General features: G+C 45.0%; 2 protein-coding genes across 2 annotated transcripts; one reads left to right on the forward strand and one right to left on the reverse strand.

The window, feature by feature from the left end:
- Positions 1–3,362: 3,362 nt before the first annotated feature.
- Positions 3,363–10,831, reverse strand: ing3 (inhibitor of growth family, member 3). The gene is made up of 12 exons (XM_041963970.1): positions 10,673–10,831; positions 10,459–10,530; positions 8,787–8,887; positions 8,465–8,530; positions 7,435–7,531; positions 7,221–7,292; positions 6,894–7,010; positions 6,387–6,550; positions 5,311–5,501; positions 5,018–5,210; positions 4,868–4,906; positions 3,363–4,450 (listed from the first exon to the last, which is right to left on the reverse strand). Exons 1-12 carry the CDS (start codon positions 10,698–10,700, stop codon positions 4,334–4,336), a joined length of 1,257 nt encoding a protein of 418 aa, XP_041819904.1. The 5' UTR covers positions 10,701–10,831; the 3' UTR covers positions 3,363–4,333.
- A 1,363-nt stretch (positions 10,832–12,194) lies between these two features.
- Positions 12,195–20,528, forward strand: tspan12 (tetraspanin 12). Its single transcript, XM_041964159.1, has 7 exons — positions 12,195–12,971; positions 14,227–14,309; positions 14,836–14,971; positions 15,980–16,045; positions 18,017–18,124; positions 18,209–18,352; positions 18,540–20,528. The coding sequence occupies exons 1-7, from the start codon at positions 12,906–12,908 to the stop codon at positions 18,834–18,836; spliced, it is 900 nt and encodes a 299-aa protein (XP_041820093.1). The 5' UTR covers positions 12,195–12,905; the 3' UTR covers positions 18,837–20,528.
- The last annotated feature ends 381 nt before the right edge of the window (positions 20,529–20,909 follow it).

Consider the following 20,909-nt stretch of genomic DNA (forward strand, 5'->3'; position numbering starts at 1 on the left):
TTCAGCTGGAGTCCGGACAGTAAATACTGCTGCTGCTCTGTAGGAGGTCAGAACCTCCTCACCCTCCACCCCCCCCACCCTCCTCCACCCTCCCTCCTGCTGAAACACTCTGAAGGGTTATTTCTGGAAGACACACCACAGACGTGTGTGTGTGTGTGTGTGTGTGTGTGTGTGTGTGTGTGTGTGTAGGTCAGTGGAACTCTTCTTTCACATTTTTAAAATCTCTGGCAAACACAGCCGTGATGAAGTATTCAGATTCTTTACTATGGTAAAAGTACTGTAAAAATATCACACTGTGAATAATACTCTGTTACAAGTAAAAGTCTGTAAATACAATGAGGAAAAAGTACTTGAAGTATTAAAGTATAAGTATTGAGTGCAGTGAAATGTCCCTGTGACTGTTCCACTGTTCAGGTCAAAGCAGGATTTTACTGTTAGAGTTCATCAAATGTTTTTACAGGAGAAATCACTTCAGTCATGATCAGAATGATCATTGATTATCTGTCAATCCACTAATTGATTAATGGACTAATCGATTCAGCTGTACTCGTATTAACTGTTTATAATAAAACATCAGATTTTATAAATGCACAGAAGTTTTAATGTAAAAATCTTAATATGTAAAGTAACTCAAGCTGTCAGATAATCGTAGTGAAATACTCAAGTAATGTACAAGTACCTCAAATTTATGTTCAAGTATGTACTTTAGTACTCAGTTACTTTCCATTGCTACATTGACCTCATTTCTAAACGTTCTAATTCCACAGAAAACAAAAACCCTTCGATTGTTGTTATGAGTACTGCATGTGTACTACAGGAGTAGTACTATTATATTAAACATACATGTATATAATATGTAAAAAAAACTACAACTGAATACAGCCCACCTGCTCACCTTTTGTTCATTTCCTACGATTCTGATTCCATTATTTAACTTACTCGAGCACAAGCCATAATGTGAACACACCTTCATCATTATCTGCACCTTCATGGATATCTACACCTGCATGGATATCTACACCTGTATTATTATCTACACCTGCATGGATATCTACACCTGCATGGATATCTACACCTGTATTATTATCTACACCTGCATGGATATCTACACCTGTATTATTATCTACACCTGTATAATTATCTACACCTGTATGGATATCTACACCTGTATTATTATCTGCACCTGTATTATTATCTACACCTGCATGGATATCTACACCTGCATGGATATCTACACCTGCATGGATATCTACACCTGCATGGATATCTACACCTGTATTATTATCTACACCTGTATGGATATCTACACCTGTATTATTATCTGCACCTGTATTATTATCTGCACCTGTATGGATATCTACACCTGTATGGATATCTGCACCTGTATGGATATCTACACCTGTATGGATATCTGCACCTGTATTATTATCTGCACCTGTATGGATATCTACACCTGCATCGATATCTACACCTGTATGGATATCTGCACCTGTATTATTATCTGCACCTGTATGGATATCTGCACCTGTATGGATATCTGCACCTGTATGGATATCTGCACCTGCATCAGTATCCACCTGATGATGATGATGACCGCTGTGTGGGAAGTGTGTCCTGTAGCTCCTGTGAGTCCACGCAGACCTGTGGTCCCATGGAGACTCTGTCCTTCATTGGTCACCTGGAGACAACAGTGAATAGCTGTCATGTGATGACCCTCGCCCAGGTGTGAACACACACTTCTTCTTCATCAGCCACAAAACTGGAAAAAACAAAACCTGTAAAAAGTGAAATTCTACAGCTGAAATGAGTTTTTTCTCAAAATGTAGTTCTATTAAAGGTCCAGCGTGGAGGACGTGTTGGCAGGTGTCTTACCTCAGGGGGAGCAGCATGTTTGTACAGGAGCCCAGAGGGGACAGACAGACTGCAGACAGACTGAGGGTTGGTGCAGGTGAGGCGAGGTGTGTTCAGCTGCTTTTAATTTGCAGATGAAAGTCAACAGGAACGTGAACGGATCGTCTCACAGCTGACGAGTCGTCCAAACTCAGTCTGGATCTTTAATATTCAGTGTTGAACAGGCGTCAGACATCCTGAGCCAACGCAGTAATGGTACTGGTAGCAGACAGATACTGTCTAAACTCTGAAATACTCCCATCAATGCAAAGTATTGATGGAAGTGGAGACAAACATAAAACCACTCAGGTCACCTGTAGGTTTGTGGATTTCCTTCTGAAGCCTCCAGTCTGGCCTTCCGGTCACAGCCAGAAGGGACCATATATGGACAAGAGGGTGGTGCATACAGAGACTCTGCTACGCCTCCACCCTGACTGCAGGCCGAGGAGGCGCTGTGACATTAAAACATGTCCTGCTTTATCGTCTAGTTCAACCTAAATGGAACCAGAATTTAAAGAATGAACATCAGACTTGGAACTAATGGCTGAGACCATGAACACAACTAAATCAAGTGAAAGTAAAAACATTTCCTCATAGACTTCCACACAATCGAAGCCCTTTCTGGAGCCAGTCCCCTGCTGGCCGTTAGAAAGAATGCAGGTTTAAGGCATCCAGCAGAGGCTCCGTCCACCGTCTGTCCTGTCAGGGAGGGAAGAGGTCTCACTCTGCTGAGCGACACAAACACTCTGGTGGCTCAGTGGTGCTACAGAGTGGAGCTTCTTCCTCACATAGGATCTCTGATCAGTTCACTTTACTTTTATTATCTGAGAAGGTGAGTGATGTCAGCTGACCACGAGAACCTGGAAGAATCGATATTATACCAGCTTCAGAGTCAACCGCCGATTAACGAATCACACTGACGACACACAGAAACCTGCAGTCTGACAGGAAACGCCCACTGACGCACGACAACCAATCAAAGACGAGTGAAAACAAAAAGATAGAAACACATCGTTTATTGGACTTTTGTTGTTTACACATCCCTGGAGACACACACACACACACAGAGACACAGACAGACACACACACACACACACACAGACAGACACACACACACACACACACACACACACACACACACACAGAGACACAGACAGACACACACACACACGCGCACACACACACACAGACAGACACAGACAGACACACACACGCGCGCACACACACACACACACACACACACACAGAGACAGACACACACACACACACAGACAGACACAGACACACACACACAGACACAGACAGACACACACACGCGCGCACACACACACACACACACAGAGACAGACACACACAGACACACACAGACACACACACAGACAGACACATAGACACACACACACAGAGACAGACACACACAGACAGACAGACAGACACAGATAGACACAGATAGACACACAAACACACGCGCGCGCACACACACACACACACACACACACACACACACACACACACACACACACACACACACACACACACACACACACACACACAGGAGAAGCTCGGCCACAGGCTTTTCAGTTAATTTAAATTAAATCCACCGTTTCTACGTTTAAGTCACGACTACGAGGACAAAAGTGTGAATTATGTCACATGTTTAACTGTTTGAAGTCAGTCCCCCCCCCCCTCAGGCTGATCCTGCTCACACTTTACACTCCGGACTTTATTTCAGGGGGAAATGATGAATTGTTTGTTTGCAGTTTCTTCATCTGAAGGCAGAACTCTTCTTCATCTGACTTTTTCAGATGAATCTCATGACTGAACTGGTTTTCTGGTGACGTCGTCTTCCTCCTCTCTGCTCTTCCTCCTCTCACCTCCCACCTGGCCAGGTGAGGCCTGTGCGTCGTCAACAGATCTGATCCAGTTTGTTTCACAGCACAGAGTCAATAAACGGATCAGAGGTTCGAGATGATTTTGGGTCCAGGTTTCTTGTTTGGAGACAAAATGTTTCAGTCGTGTCTGTCTTTGACAGTCCAGATCCTCGGTTCATCACGAGGTCCGGCTCTTTCCTTGCAGACACTTTGAGACGCGAGGACGTTCAGAGGACGAGCGACAGTGAAACGTGACTTTTCCTTCAGCGTAGAACTGACAGGAACCTGGTTCCATCTCCAGACACCTGACCATCGTCTGGTGGCAGGAAGTCAGGATGAAGAACAGAATCTTGTAGTTTTGGGGGGTTCAGACCAGACGATGACATGATGTGAGATTACAGACGTCAGATGATGATGTTTCTTCGAGTTGTTCGATGGTTGAATCATTTCTGTTGGCACAAAGAGTTTTAAACCTCAGCGTGGTCGGAGCGACGGGTTGACCTCTGACCTCCGCCGGCCGCAGGGCGTCGGGTGTTGTGTTGTGTGGACGATGGCGGCAGACGGCGGTGGGTCTATTTGTGGCGACTGCCCCTCCTCTTCATGGCGGCCGTGCACTGAGGACAGTACCACTTCCCCTTCGGAGCCTCGGTCAGACCGACGCAGCCGTAGTGGAACCACTCGATGGGACACTGAAAAACAATAATTAATGTTACTGCTGATTACAGACGTTCACAGATCGGACGTCGTCTGCGTTCGCTGTGTGGTTTCCTGCCGATGAAGGTCTCTCATTATTAGACAACGAGGATTACTGATGTTCAACTTAGTTACCAAGAAAAAAAAATCTGATCTCCAGAATCAATAAATAAAGATCTGATCCACAGCAGCTGTAATTAAATATGAATATAAAGAACATTTAGAGCTCAGCATCTTCTGACAGTTTAAGACATTTTTTTAATGAATGAATGAATTTTGTCTATAAAAAACCAACCACACGTTCAAAGAGTCGACACTGAAAGTGTTTGATCAAAGCTGTTCAGTTTGTCGAGATAATCAATAATCAATAATCAATAGTTCAGCAGACGATAACGGACAAACAGGATACTCACGTCTGTGTTGTCACAGCCCACCATCTCTCCATAAGACACCTGCAAACATGAACAGAACTGTTCACCTGGTTGTATTTGACAGAACATGAAAGAACTCGGCCTGTGTTCCACACTGAACGCTGTTCTCTGATCAGCGCCTGCAGCTCTCACCTGGTTACAGATGCAGTATCGGGGCTCGTTGGGGTCGTAGGTCCAGTCCACCTGGCTGTTGGCCTCGACCTCGGGCAGCGCCGAGGCCTGCTGGGAGAGCTCCTGAGCCAGCGCCGACGACGAAGAGCACGACGACAGAGAGGAAGAGGAGGACGACGAAGACGACTGGTGGTTGGAAGACTTGATGCCGCTTCTGGAAAAACAGGAGGAAGAGAAGGTAACGAACCAGTTTCACGTGTGTGAACTGTTCCAGGACCAGTCAATGTGAGCGCTCGTGCGTATGTCTGTCTTACTTGGACTTGCGCCCCCTGGTGTCAGAGGCGGTGGTGGGGGTGAGGGTCTGGGTGAGGGTGGAGGCCAGAGCGGAGGAGGAGTATCCGGTGTTGTCCCGGGACAGGGCGAACTCTCGGCCCAGCTGGAAGTCATTGTTCTTGATGGCCTCGTAGCTCGCCTTGAGACTGGACGTCCTGCGGCCCTCCTTCATCTGGACACGGGGACAAAGACAGCGAGACTTCAGAGTCCTGCGCAGCTTCAGGGCTGTGACAGTGTTGGACAGCTCAGCTGGACGTGGGTCACAGGGACGAAATCTGACGTCACGTGTGTCAAATCGGCATCAATAAAGTTTTTCATAAAATCCCCTGAGAACGTGTGATGTGAGAATAATCATGCAGTTTCAGGCTTTTGGTTCTTTTGCTCTTAAACTAACCTGAACTTTGACAACATGGCTGCTAACGTCCAGTCAGAGACGTTAGAGGAGAATCTACAGCAGCTCAACAAAACCAAAGACAGCTTCAACACGTGACTGTTAATGTTACGATGATGATGATGACGATGATGACATTCATATCACAACACTGCCCTCCTCTACGTGTTAACATAGCTCAGTTTAGTGGAGACTACACACTAACATTTATTCTAATTATCCATTAATCTGACGATTGTAGTTCAACATCATAAAAGACGAAGGACACGAGCAGACGTTCATTCTGAGAAGTTTTGGCCTCATGAAATCATCTTTCAGTGATTAAGTTGTAGGTGAGACGAACAAGTTTTTTCAAATCTGTTCATTCATTTGTTAATTTATGATTTCAGGTCTTGTTTTTCCTTTGAAACCACACTGAGAAACTGTCCATCTCAGCTGATCAGAGACAAGGCTGACGTCTTCATCTGTTCTTTTCTACGTCCAACCATTCAGAATCAAATCGATTCAGCTTTTGAGACAGAGAGAGAGAAACAGGAAATCCTCTGAGGACCACGAATAAAAACCTGTCCTGACGTCTCTCTGGACCAGAGCGCTGGACTGAAGGACGCGGCCCCCGCAGAGTCACGAGGCTGAAATGGTTAAACCAGAAATAAACTGCGCTCTCACCTGCGCCGTGGCCTGTACGGCCTGAGCAGCAGCCATGGTGATGGCCCCCGCTCCGGCCCCGGGCCCCGCGGGCAGCGAGCTCAGGTTGTAGGAGGCCAGAGGCTGAGACGAGTTGACGCTGTACACGTTGTTGGTGGACGAGGACGTGCTGTTGGTACGACAGCCTGCAGAGGACAGAGGACACAGTTAACACACACACAGACACGCACGCACACACACACGCACACACACACACACACACAGACAGACAGACAGACAGACACACACACAGAGACACAGACAGACACACACACACACACAGACAGACACACACACACACACACACACAGACAGACACACACACACACACACACACACACACACACAGAGACACAGACACAGAGACACACACACACACAGACACAGAGACACACACAGACACACACACACACACACACACACACACACACACACACACACACACACACACACACACAGGGCTGTGGATGTCCAGGTACGTGTGCTCACCTGGAGTGTTCTCCTTGGAGGCGTCTGATGTGAGCGTGGACAGCAGAGCTTCAGACTTGAACTTCTTCTCTGGAACATGTTCTGTCGTGTGGTGAGCTGGAGTGCTGTACTTCCTCTCTGCTCCAACACACACAGGACAACACATCATCTCTCTGTCATCACAACTAACCTGAGGGTGTGACAGCATGTGATGCTGAGCGCTGGCTACCTGCTGACCACATGTGATAAACCTCAGCGCATGTGGCAGTATTTATTTAACGAGGCCGCATGTGGCCGATCAGCTGACCGCAGCAGGTCTGGCGGAGACTCAGAGGAGCATGTACTTACTCTCAGTCGTGGTGTGAGAGTGGATGTGGTGGTTGTTGACTGGTTGAGATGGACTGTCCATCTCTAAAGACCCTGAGGAGACAACAAATAAAGACAATTAAATATACTCCTGAAAAAAGTGCTCATGCTTAAATGATAAAGTAACTCGATATTAATCCTCTTTGAGGACTTCAGAGCACAAAGACTTCACATTAAAAACCTGTCAGGGACTTACGCCTCTCCAGGATCTCGGTGATGCCGGCGTTGTCGGCCTCCAGCTCCATCTTGAACTTGGCCAGTTCCTGGTCCAGTTTACGCAGATGACGGTCCACCTGGAGAACAGGGAAATAAGACAGAAATACAGCCGTCGTCTTGTAAAAGGCTCCTGCAACAATCCAACAAATGGTTTCATCTACTTTCAAAACGTTAAGACAATCAATACAAACTCCAGCTGCTTTGATTAGACCGTTCACGAGACGAGCTGCGTCATCGGCTTCCTGCTGATTTAGATCAACAGTGTTGACATCATTCATTTTACCTTTTAAAGTGACCTCATGAAGCAGTTATCATGTCTGTGACTGCCCTCTGGTGGATGTTGAAGTGAATAACAGCGAAACGTTCATCCTGTAAATGTTCTAAACTTCACTGAAGGCTCTCAGTAAATACTTTTGTTCACTCCCTCTAGATCAACTCAACACGTTTATTTGATTATTTAGATCCTCAACAGGTTCCCTCCCTCAGTCCACACGAGGTATTAACTATATATTATTAACTATACTTCAATGATAAGAAGATAAACATCTGACATCCACACAACAGAAGACTCAACACACACAATCATTCAAAGCAGTCCAGTTCTGCATCTTTTTTAGCTCTCAGGCATCTAAAATAATCAATAAATGAAACACATCATCCATCACATCACTGGACTGAGCACCTGGACTGAACTGCTCCTTCTTGTGTGTCAATAAATACAATCTGAACATCTGAAACATTTGACTGTTTCCTGCAGTCAAACTGACTGTATTAAAACATGGAGGCACTGAAAACGTAAAATAATGACGCCTGTGTGAAACAATAACAGGTTCAACCTGTTACCTGTTTAACTGGATTTCTGTTGTTACTGAACACTGATTCTACTGACATGAACGGGGCTGACGACGACACATGAACTCCAGGACAGGACGAGTCTTTTACTACTCCGAGCACATGATCTGTAACACATCATTACACACAGCGAAGACACATTTTTCTGCTTTACTCACCAGATCATAAATCTGATTGGCCAGCTGGACTTTCTCATCTGCGTCTTCCAAAGCTTTATAATAATCCTGAAACACAGTTATTACTCATTAAGTCTTTGCTTCACACACCTGTGGAGGAACGGGCTGTTACTCAGGTGAGCTCTGAACAGGATGTCGTCACGTTACACAGACGGTACGAAAGCATTCAGTTTTTATTCACTGTTAATACTGTTTCAGTTTCATGAATTAGTCCTGAAAGAGCACGTTATGGAAGTGCTGACCCTCACACACTCAGTATCAGGCCAACAAACAGCAGACTGTGCCATCAGACAGCGTTTCACACCTTTTTAATGACCTCCATCTGCTCTTCTCTCCACTCTGGTTTGTTCTTCTTTGCATTGACGAAGAACTCAATCACCTTCTGCTCCAGCTGATCTGTGGCATCTGGACGGGACGAAGACACAGAGGACGAGGAAAAAGGTTACTTCATGTCCCGTTCAGTGGAAACCTACATTTGGTTTTAATTCAGAAACACGTTGACAAAGTCCACATGGCAGATATAAATCAATCCTCCACATCAGCCAGTTACAGTTCACATTGATCCAGCAACAAAATGTGACAGCAATCATAATGAGTGAATAATAACGGACATAAAGGAACTGCAATCGTGAACGTGCAGTGACGACTCTGCTTTTTTACTGTTTCCACAGGAAACTGAATCTTTGGGTTTTGGACGGCTGGTTGAACAAAACATCTGAAGACATCTTCTGTCTCCGAGACACTGAGGTGGACACTTTCCATTTAACAAACAAGTCATTAATCGATCAGAAGTTATCAGTCATCAACAGACCAACTGAGACAGAAAAAAACTGAAACAGTTCATTAATCAATCAATGAGAAATTAATCAGCAGCTATTTCCATAATTAATTAATATTACTGAAGTAAAAATACCAAAAAATTCACTTCAGCTATTTAATAAAATCCCTGGAGATAAGAGTTGGCTTTCTTCTCAAACAGCCCACAGACAAGCAGTGAAAACAGACAAACACCAGGCCAACATGTCGACAGCTCTGTGTGTTGTATGGACTACTCAGATCTGTTACTTCAGTAAAAATACTAATACCACAGTGTTAGTACGCCACAACAAAGAGAAGTCCTGCATTCAAAATGCTACTTCAGTAAAAATACTAATACCACAGTGTTAGTACTCCACAACAAAGAGAAGTCCTGCATTTAAAATGTTACTTCAGTACCAAGAATAAGCTCTTGCTTCTTTATGTAAACTACTATTGTTTTGTTGGTTACATGTTCAAAAACAAAGCCTGCATTCATTCATTCATTAAAGCAGAAAAGTATTCAATTAATTTTATTCATAACATTTTATTGAAAACTATGAAAATGTCCATCTCAGCTCCTCAGAGGCCAAAACTAAAAGACTTTCAGCTCACCACGACAGAAAAGTTATGAAGAGTTGAGGAATGATCAAGAATCAACTTGACTAATCGCTTCAGTTTTACAATCCATCAATACAACAAGATTTGCTGCTGCCATTAACCAACATGTGTACATTATTGTGCACGTTTTTGGTACCGACTGCTCCTGGACCCCTGTACGTCCGGGACGTTAAGGCTCTACTTCATGACATTATCTACAAGGGGAAGAATTAACATGGCACCTTCACGGGAGTGTGTAGTTTACTTTCTAGCAGCCGTATCATCTACCTATCTCATAATATAATGTTAATTCGCTCACTTAATAAAGTAGTGCTCTGCTCAACCGGACAAACCAGGTGGCGTTCAGTAAATAAATGCTCCAGTTGTAGCACAGACTGTTAGCCGGCTCAGCTAACTTCATGCTAATTACAGTCTAATGGTGAATAATGCTGCTGCGATGTTTTACCGAAACGTTACAGAGGTGTTCGTCATGCTTGTGCATGATGAACCGTGTGTTAACGCGCGTCCTCCGGGCGTTAACACCGGTGTAATCCGCTCTTAACCGGCGGTGTTGTACGTACTCTGAACCTGCAGGTCCATCTCCCTCATTTCCGTAAACCTGTCGCGGAGATCCATGGGTAGCTGCTCGATCACTGCCAGAAGAAGAAAAAGCGGTTACCATGCTAGCGCGGCTAGGCTAACAGCCGGAGGCGCACAGGCCGAGAAAAAACACTCATTTAATGGACAATAAGCGTCAATGAGGCCTCTAAGGTTTCGTAAGAATCCGATACTCACTTTCGAGATAGTCCTCCAGGTACAACATCGTGATAAATTTGATGGTTTAAGCGTTTTATGAAACAAATTCCTTCTTTCAATATGGCGCCGCCAGCCCCTGTTTCGCTCACAAAAACATAGCCCGAAAAATTGAGGTCAGAGACTGTGACGCAAACAGCCGCCTGTGTTGTGATTGGTTTAAATATACGCGGGCGTTGATTTGCGTTCTCACGACAGACGCCTTGTGGGAGTTGTAGTAAAATACATGCTTAGATTCTTTCTCCTCGGTGAATTATTTTTTATTTTAGTGTTATTTCCCATCTTTATATAAGAGTCAAACATTACTGACCAATTTATATTACATATTAAGTAAACAAGTCCTATGAGTAGCAAAACAGAACATGGGGTGCTTCTAAAGATGAGCCAAAAGACTTCTGTTAAATGAATGTTAATGATTAAAAAAAAAAAAACAAATTCTGAAGAATTCAAGATTTAAAAAACTCTGAAATATTTTGTTCTTATTCTGTCAAGAAGAACGTAAATCAGAATTCTCAAACTTTTCAGTTTTATAATTTCCTGTGTTAATTTTTTTACACAGGTCAACATTTACAAAATTAATAACTTTCTATTGTTGAAATTAGTTGTATGGACTCGCTGAAAAGTTTGTTACATAAAGTTTTTTTAATAAAAAAAATTACTTTACACAAATTTAGCCTCTGTGACTTTTGGAATGACAATAAGATCTGAGTATCTGATAAACTGCTTGATGAGAAAAACTCTGCTCCCCTTTAATGACCTCAAAGACTTGCATCCAACGACAAACAAGTCTGTTCAAATTACAATTTAACACAAGAATTCAATCCAATATTTAAAGGGCCTTGAAAAAATGTGAAACTGACTCACACCGAGTATTTAGTGACTGTTCCTTCTGCTTCTCCCTGTAGTTCTGGACCTGAGTGCAGAAAACTCACCTGGAGTTTAAGTCTATCTTATCTTATCTTATCTTATCTTATCTCAAATAATATCTATCTAAGAAGAAGAAGTCTTTCACATACTGTATCGGCGTAGTTTCAGTCCACAGGCGTTCATTTATCAGTTGATTGGTGTCCGCATACTTTTGGCCACATCCTTCATCTATAGACATACAAAATGTTGACAGTATGTGGACAGAAAACCCTAGCTATCTAAGAAGAATTACGTTATTAATCCCTTTTATCAATCCATTACACACGCGCGCGCGCGCGCACACACACAGGGGCAGAAGTTAACTGTCGCAGTTCGTGTCCATTGACGCGCGCGCACACACCGCCGCCCTCGTGACGCGCTGCCGGCAGAGGCCTCCATGTGTCCGTGCGGTTTTCCTCTGCAGCTTCATCCTCTTCAACACAACACTCCCAGCCTGCTGGCCTGCTGACCCCGCGGCTCAGCGACTGGAGGCGGACACATTCCTCTGTCCTCCCCCAGGACTCGCTGACTGCCGGGGGGAGGGAGGAGGAGGCTGCCGCCGCTGCTGCACGCATTTAATTAGTGAGGAAGAAGAAGAAGCTGCAGGACGGGTCGGGACAGAGAACCGCCCCCCTCCAGGCTGCTCCGGGCTCCGGCTACAGCTGCAGCCAACACTCCGGACTCCAGCTCGACCGTTTGGACTTTTAACGCAGCGGAGAGAAAGTTTACGCATCAAAGTTTGATTCCGGAGCGCGCTGAAGAGGATTCAAAGCAGACTGGATGCTGGGACGTTTTCTTGGTTTTAAATTGGTATTTTCAGCTTTGGAGTTTCGGCATGAAGTTTTTGGATCACATAACAAATGTACTGTGGCCTAAATGCGTGAGTCCGTGTAGAAACACGCTTTAAACCGACCCGTGCTGTGCATGTTTTCGGTGGTGTCCCGCTAAGTGAGCGATGATTGATTTGGAAATGTCAGCGCCGCCGCTGCGCGCAGCTCCGCACACTCCATCACCCCGGCGGGGCTGAGGGAAAGTAAGAAACCACCTGTTGTGAACGTTTCCTGGAGCTTCTCACGGATAAACCCGAGCTGCTAAAACAAGACGCCGGAAAGAGCCGAAAGAGAGACGCACCGAGAGCGGAATGCGGGTTTTACGCACGGAGCAGACGCAGTTTCTGAGAAGAGGCTCCTCTCTAATGAGCGATAATCTCCACAGACGTCCCTCCAGCCTCCGTGTTGTGTGTTTGCAGTGAGCATGTTGCCATGGTGCCCCGGGCTCAGATGAGCAGGACGGCGGAGCTCCGGTCGGGATGGCTCGGGAGGACGCGGTGAGGTGTCTGCGCTGTCTGCTGTACGCGCTCAACCTGCTGTTCTGGGTGAGAGGAGCCGCTGGTCCGAGCAGACTGACAGAATGGAACATGCAGTCAGGGCTTAGACTGTACTCTGATAGTTTATCGATCAATAATCGATCATGACAGGACAAAATTAATATGGTAACAAACAGCTTGTCAGTTCTTATAACACGTGGAGTACCAGGTCACGTGAAAACAACAAGTTCACATTTTCCACAGGTGAAAAGATTTCACATCTGATTTTTCACATGTGATGTTTATCAGCTTTCATCTGTAGAAATGTCAGATAAAGGTACATGTTCAGTGTTTCATATGTGATAATATGTGAATTTGAGAGATTTCACATGTATCATGTCACTGAATGTAACACGCTGTTTCACATGTGATAAATGGACATACTGACACTGAGAAACCAAGTTGGAATATAACAAACAGACACATGATGTTTACATACACAGTCACATGGAATATGCTGACATTTTTCAGATGTGAAATATAAATTAATAACATGTCACATGTGATTTTCAGCTGTTTGTGAAAATGTTCATGTCATAATTTTATATTAATGTGTTTGAAGTGATGAGCTGCACCTGTAAACAACATTTGACAACATGTCGTAAGTTGCACTCAGCTATCTCCAGCAGTTTGTGCACACATAGTTATGGCCAAAAGTATGTGGACACAAAGTACTAGCTGTTTAGGAGTTTGTTGCCACATACTTTTGGCCATATAGCCTATTTAAATGGAAGAGTTTCACATTACTCACGTGAAATCATTCCATGTAATGATTTCCCACACAGACATGTGATTTATCACACATGAAGCAGTTTTTGATGATTTCAAGAATCAACTCAGATAAAAGTGGAATGTTTTAACTATAGAGGTGAAAATGAATTTGACCTATGAAGTGAGTTTAGCTGTCAGATAACTGTATTAACATGACTTTAAGTATAAAGATATATAATGTAGCATCAAATGGAAGGGAAAAAATAAAAAGTACGATCACAGTAACTGAGTAAATGTACTCCAGATAAGTAAAATCCAGATGTGACGACAGTCAGCCGTGTTTAATATAAAAAGCCTAAATGAAGAGTTACTGTATATCAAAGTGAAGAGTTCCCTCCATCATTCAGCTCCAACATGTTTGTAGTGAAAGTTTGCAGTGAAACTAGGCCACCGGCCATCTCACACAGCATGTTTCACATTCTGAGATGTTATTTGTAGGCAGCAGAAACTGATCCATGTGTGTTTATGTGTGTGTGTGTGTGTGTGTGTCCAGCTGATGTCAGCATGTGTGCTGGGAGTGGCAGCGTGGATCAGAGACTCCCTGAACACCGTCCTGACCCTGACAGCACACACCAGGTGAGTCTTACACAGACAGACTGAGCTCAGGTAACACAGTCAGACCCACGAGGAGTCTGTGGTTTCAGTCTGCTTCACCTGAACCAGCTGACAAAAGCTTCACTGCCTTCTGGATGTCTGTCCCAAATCTTTGAGTCTCTGTGTGTCTTTGTGTCTCTTTGTCTTTGTGTCTCTGAGTCTTTGTGTCGCTGAGTCTCTTTGTCTTTGTGTCTCTTCGTCTTTGTGTCTCTGTGTCTCGTCGTCTTTGTGTCTCTTTGTCTTTGTGTCTCTGTGTCTTTGTGTCTCTGAGTCTCTGTGTCTCTGTCTTTGTGTCTCTTCGTCTCTGTCTCTGTGTCATTGTGTCTCTTCGTCTCTGTCTCTGAGTCTTTGTGTCTCTGAGTCTCTGTGTCTCTTCGTCTTTGTGTCTCTTCGTCGCCTTCAGATAAATGTAATGGAGTAAAAAATACAGTATTTCCCTGTGAGATGCAGTGGAGTGGAACCTGAAACGAGAGGCTGAGCTGGACTTTGTGTTTCTGTGGGTCTGCAGGTTGGAGGAAGCAGCCGTCCTCACATATTCTCCAGCTGTTCACCCCGTCATCATCGCCGTGTGCTGCTTCCTCATCATCGTGGCCATGGTGGGATACTGTGGCACGCTCCGATGTAACCTGCTGCTGCTGTCCTGGGTACGTTTATATACCGGTATATATATACCGGCTCATATGACAGCGTGTGTTACAGTGTGTTTCAGTGTGTTACAGAGTGTGTTACAGTGTGTGTTACAGAGTGTGTTACAGAGTGTGTTACAGAGTTCAGTGTGTGTTACAGTGTGTGTTACAGAGTGTGTTACAGAGTGTGTTACAGTGTGTGTTTCAGTGTGTGTTTCAGTGTGTGTTACAGTGTGTTACAGTGTGTTTCAGTGTGTGTTACAGTGTGTTTCAGTGTGTTACAGAGTGTGTTACAGTGTGTTTCAGTGTGTTACAGAGTGTGTTACGGAGTTCAGTGTGTGTTACAGTGTGTGTTACAGTGTGTGTTACAGTGTGTTACAGTGTGTTACAGTGTGTTTCAGTGTGCTACAGTGTGTGTCACAGTGTGTTTCAGTGTGTTACAGTGTGTTTCAGTGTGTTACAGTGTGTTACAGTGTGTTTCAGTGTGTGTTACAGTGTGTTACAGTGTGTTTCAGTGTGTGTTACAGTGTGTTTCAGTGTGTTACAGTGTGTTTCAGTGTGTGTTTCAGTGTGTGTTACAGTGTGTTACAGTGTGTTTCAGTGTGTGTTACAGTGTGTTTCAGTGTGTTACAGTGTGTTTCAGTGTGTTACAGAGTGTGTTACAGTGTGTTTCAGTGTGTTACAGAGTGTGTTACAGTGTGTTTCAGTGTGTGTTACAGTGTGTTACAGTGTGTTTCAGTGTGTGTTACAGTGTGTTTCAGTGTGTTACAGTGTGTTTCAGTGTGTGTTTCAGTGTGTTACAGTGTGTTTCAGTGTGTTACAGTGTGTTTCAGTTTGTTTCAGTGTGTTTGAGTGTGTTACAGTGTGTTTCAGTGTGTTTCAGTGTGTTTCAGTGTTACAGTCATGTGATGTGATGATGCTGGAACACCTCTCTGTGTGTTTCAGTGTGTGTCACAGTGTGTTACAGTGTGTTTCAGTGTTACGGTCATGTGATGATGCTGGAACACCTCTCTGTGTGTGTTTCAGTATTTCTGCAGTCTGTTGGTGATCTTCTGTGTGGAGCTGGCGAGCGCCGTGTGGACGTACGACGAGGTGAGAGGACTCAACACTTTGGATATATATTATTTATATTTATATAACAACATGGTTTGCTGTTTGATCCACTTGTTCTTTTCTTGTTTCTTATAAAGTCACAGATGTCACATATATAACTCGACTGACAGTGGTGTCATCCTCTGTCGTCGTTTTTATTTTCTTAAAGTAAAAATGTGAATGTTTAGTGAAGATCTGATCTAGATCTGATCCACCTCTGGACGTCTCAAACCAGCCAATCAGAACGGAGGTAGTGAGCAGCTGTTAAGTTACCAACAGGTCTCAGTTCTAAGAATAACCAGAAATGTCAGAGACTCGCTGCTGCTCTCAGATCAGCTCCAGTTTCAGCTGCGCACAGCTACACAACTACACAACTGCTGCACACAGCTACACAACTACACACAACCACACAACTGCAGCGTACAGCTACACAACTACACACAACCACACAACTGCAGCGCACAGCTACACAACTACACACAACCACACAACTGCAGCGCACAGCTACACAACTACACACAACCACACAACTGCAGCGCACAGCTACACAACTACACACAACCACACAACTGCTGCACACAGCTACACAACACCTACACAACTACACACAACCACACAACTGCACAGAGAAGAATATTAAGAAAAAGTAGAAGACAGAGACTCATAATAATAATAATAATAATAATAATAACAATAATAATAATAATAGAGATGAGTGGAAGAAGAAGAAGAAGAAGAACAGACGTCTTCATCATAAACACAGTCAGGCTTATCAGATCAGAGCAGCTGTGTGTGTTTTTACCTGCAGGCTGACGTCACTATCTCACCTGTACTGCATCAGCACAGGCCTCACCTGCCCTCCTGCAGGGGTTTGTGGGTGTTGTGGTCAGTGTGAATGGTTTGTTATCAGCAGAGCAGAGAGCTGACACACCTGGCCGACAGGCTGATGACCTCAGGGGGGGTGAAACAGAGGTGACATCACAGGGAGCACAGAAACATCAGGACTCAGCAGATCTTTGATATGGATCCTGCAGATTTTAGTCGAACTGATGTTTCCTGCTCTCCAGGAGCAGAGGTGGCATCTTTGGAACATCTTCTCATCAATCCGATGTCTAAAATTTGGTTCCAATACTGAAATCACACATTCATCAATAGTTTTGATTGACTTCTTCTGTTTGTCTGTCTGGCTTTGACTCCTACACTGGATTCACTGGCTCTTGCTGCTTGAGGAGGTGCTGACACTATAGTCCGATTTGTACCTGAAGACTTGATCGTGGACCAGAGACGTCCTCCGAGACCTCCTCCCAGGAAGGTTTACACCTCTTATCAAGCAGCACTGAAGCGACTGTGCACACCTGTGATGTCTTCACCTCCTGACCTGCTGAGTCCAGCTGACTGTATCTGGTCTCATGGTGTAAAAACCTCTCCCCTATTCATTCTGTGTGTCTGCTGTAGAACTCCAGTCCAGCTAAGACCTCTAAGAACTCCCAGTCCGTGTCCAATAAACCTTTCGTCCGCAAAGATCTAATAACACCCCATGACCTAGCCTTCCTCTTCCTCTTCCTCACTGAGACCTGGTTTAAACCTGCCCCCCTGTAGTGGAGCTCGGCCCCCCGTTCCAGTCTTATGACTGGCCCAGGTGAACTGGCCGTGGTCGTGTTAAACGCGCTAAACTCAGCCTTACATCCGTCCGCTGCAAAACAAAAGAAAACAAAAAGTGCTGTTGTAGCCCTCAGCCCTCTGGACTCCTCTTCCTCCGTCAGGTCGCTCAGTCTTCACCTGTTTGTCGTCTGGTTGGTCTCTCATGCTGCCGCTTTATTTCTTTATTCATGTTTTATCTGTGTGTCATAGCACTTTGTAGCTATGTTTCAAAAGGTGATATAGAAATAAAGCTTTAGTTACTACAGATGTGTGTGTGTGTGTGTGTGTGTGTGTGTGTGGGTGTCTGTGTGTGTGTGTGTGTGTGTTCAGCCCTCAGTGCAGCGCTCTGATATGATCAGTCTGAAGTCTCGGATGCCAAACTACGGCCTGCAGCGTTACCAGTGGCTCACACACACCTGGAACAGCTTCCAGACAGAGGTCAGGGGTCACACACACACACACACACACACACACACAGGTCATGTGACCCGTGTGCTGACAGGTGTGTTTACCTGTGGACAGTTTAAATGCTGTGGGGTGATCTACTTCACTGATTGGCTGGAGATGACAGAGATGGAGTGGCCACCTGACTCCTGCTGTTCCAGTCCGTACCCAGGATGTGCCCGACACGCCCACCACCACGACCTCAGTGACCTCCATCAAGAGGTGAGACACTGTCGCCTCTCATTGGACACATAACAACATAACATAAACATACGTATGAAAGTTCATTAATAAGATAAGAAGATAAAACTGCTTTTTATCTGATCACTCGTGTGTCTTTCATTGGTCGATAGCTTCTGGAGTTGTAGACGGACTTTCTGATTCTTCTTTCTCCATGAACGTGTTTCAGGGCTGCGGTCCAAAGATCTACAGTTTTATTCGAGGGACAAAGCAGCTGCAGGCGCTGCGTTTCCTGGGCGTGTCCATCGGCGTGGCTCAGATCCTGGCCATGGCGCTCACGCTCACGCTGCTGTGGGCGCTTTATTACGGGCGAAAGTCTCCAGAACTGGACTCCACAGCGCCGCCGCCGGGCGACTCCGCCCCCCTCAGCGTGACACACGGACCCTCGGCTGAAGCTCCACAGTCAGGCTGCCACCGCACAAATAAAGGCTGTGAACTCCAGTTTGAGATGGAGCGTCTGTCGTAGCGGCCGGCCGGCGGAGTCAGACGACGGTAAAAACATTTTACTCAGCTAGATCTGAGAACACAGTGACGGCACGAAAAAGAAGGTTCCAAGTAACCAAGACCCTACCTGGGACTCCAGGAGGGTCAGTCCACATCATATCCGGCCTAACCAGGCTCGGCACGGTGGTACTGCTTCGCTTCAGGTCTCTAATACCTGAGTGGATCCAACATGACTCGACTGGGTCTGTTTCAGACCAGGTCTGACTCGGAGTCCTTTTTGGGTCGGGTCTTTTTTGAAAGTCGTCTTCTGTTGGATTTGACCAGTTTTCCATCAGGTCCAGGATTTGGACCCATAGAGACCTCCACTGTAACTTTCTGGTTATTAAAACATATTTATTTTGCTCAGTGAAGGTTTGTTTCACTGATTCATTCACTTTGGGAAGGTTTCACTTTAAACGTTAATTAAAAGCTGCGACACTTTGAAATTCATGTCAAACAAGTCGATCAGTCAAAGAGCCGCTTGACTGAACAGCTGAAGGCGAAGCAGAGTGACAGTCACCTCTCAGGTAAGTGAACACGACACACCTTTAAAGGAGGTGTTACTGTATTTCAGAAGGAGTTTGACCGTGTTTGCTTTCAGAAGGTTTTTCACAGGTCTGTTTCAGACCAGGAACAGTCTGCTGAATTAGCTGTTAGCTCCTGTTAGCAGCTCCTGTTAGCAGCATGACAACTCTCAGTCCTGCAGACTCTTCTTCTCTGGTCTCTGGTTTCTCAGTGGATCTCTGGAGGTTTGTTCTGGATCATCAGAGATAATGATCTCCACAGGAAGTGAAGTCACACTGAATCAGATCAGCATGTGTTTCATGTCTGTGTTCACATCTGACTGAGAGATTTTTGACCCAAACTGTGAATCAAGCCTCCGTTTGAAACTTCTGCTTCAGTCCAACAGTGAGAAACACGAGAAGCCAGATCGGACGAAACAAAACCTTTTATCCAGATTATCTGAAGTAGTTTGAGGTCAAACTGAAAGTGAGCGCACCTGAAACGTTGCCACCTTAATGGAGACCCAAACTCTCTGGAGCTCATCTGGTGCTGCCAATTCTCAGATCTGAAGGTATTTTTGCTGACAGGTTTGTTTCCAATCTGTTGATCTGCTGACTGCTCGATGTGATCACTGCGATCACTGCGATCTCTGTGATCTCTGCGATCACTGCGATCACTCCGATCTCTGCGATCACTGCCATCTCTGTGATCACTGCCATCTCTGCGATCGCAGTGATCTCAGTGATCACTGGGATCACTGTGATCACAGAAGTCAGCTTGGTTGTTATTACCAATAGAAATGACGGACAGATCAGAGTTCAGGTATGAACAGAGTTACGAGATGATTTGAGGAACTCTGTGACGATGAAGAGGTACGAGGAAGAAGGCTGTAAATGAGAAGCATCATGAACTCTAAGCGGAGCCTGAGTTGACGGATTGTGGGTCTTGTTTTGGTTCTCAGTGGATTTCACTGTGAGAACATGAACTGAAGCTCTAATGGGAACCAGCGTGTGACAGAAGAGGAACGGTCTTCTCTTCTTGAACTGTTGAAGCTGCGGTCAGCGGTGGAGGATAAGCAGACATGTTTATCTGAGGAAATGTGCATGTGTTGAATATTTAATGTCAGTTATTGGAGTGTTTGATCGTTTTATCACTGGAATAAAAACACATTAAACCAGGAGCCCACTGATGTTGTTCTTTAGAATAAACTGGACGTTTGATTTGGTCAGCATGCTCTGCAGATGAGCCGGGGGGGGGGGGGGGGTAATCTGAACAAATCTAAATCCTCCTTTTGAGGACAAATGAAATGACTTGTGATGAATGTGGAGCTTCAGGACCATTTGCTGTCTGTCATTTAGTCACATGCTTGTGTCTATGGGGGAACTAGGAGCATGAGTGCAAGGACCCAAATACAGACTTGAATCTGAACTGGTGCAGTTGAAACGACTGATTTAAGAAGAAAGCAAAGGACAGAAAGACCAGAGGAGGCAGGCAAACAAATCCAGCAGAGAGCAGAATACAAAAGTCCAAAAACAGGCAAGGTCCAAGAAGA

This window comes from Chelmon rostratus, chromosome 22 (assembly GCF_017976325.1).
Source record: "Chelmon rostratus isolate fCheRos1 chromosome 22, fCheRos1.pri, whole genome shotgun sequence".
NCBI lineage: Eukaryota > Metazoa > Chordata > Actinopteri > Chaetodontiformes > Chaetodontidae > Chelmon > Chelmon rostratus.

What these genes read in the sequence shown, in the direction of transcription:
- ing3 (XM_041963970.1), bottom strand. Translation starts at nt 10,700, where the DNA reads ATGTTGTACCTGGAGGACTATCTCGAAA. An exon ending in CCAATCAGATTTATGATCTG is followed by an intron (nt 7,532 to 8,464) that starts GTGAGTAAAGCA and finishes CCTGTTCTCCAG; the next exon opens with GTGGACCGTCATCTGCGTAA. An exon ending in ACCAGGGGGCGCAAGTCCAA is followed by an intron (nt 5,211 to 5,310) that starts GTAAGACAGACA and finishes CTGTTTTTCCAG; the next exon opens with AAGCGGCATCAAGTCTTCCA.
- tspan12 (XM_041964159.1), top strand. Translation starts at nt 12,906, where the DNA reads ATGGCTCGGGAGGACGCGGTGAGGTGTCTGCGCTGTCTGCTGTACGCG. An exon ending in CGCTCAACCTGCTGTTCTGG is followed by an intron (nt 12,972 to 14,226) that starts GTGAGAGGAGCC and finishes GTGTGTGTCCAG; the next exon opens with CTGATGTCAGCATGTGTGCT. An exon ending in ACCTGCTGCTGCTGTCCTGG is followed by an intron (nt 14,972 to 15,979) that starts GTACGTTTATAT and finishes TGTGTGTTTCAG; the next exon opens with TATTTCTGCAGTCTGTTGGT.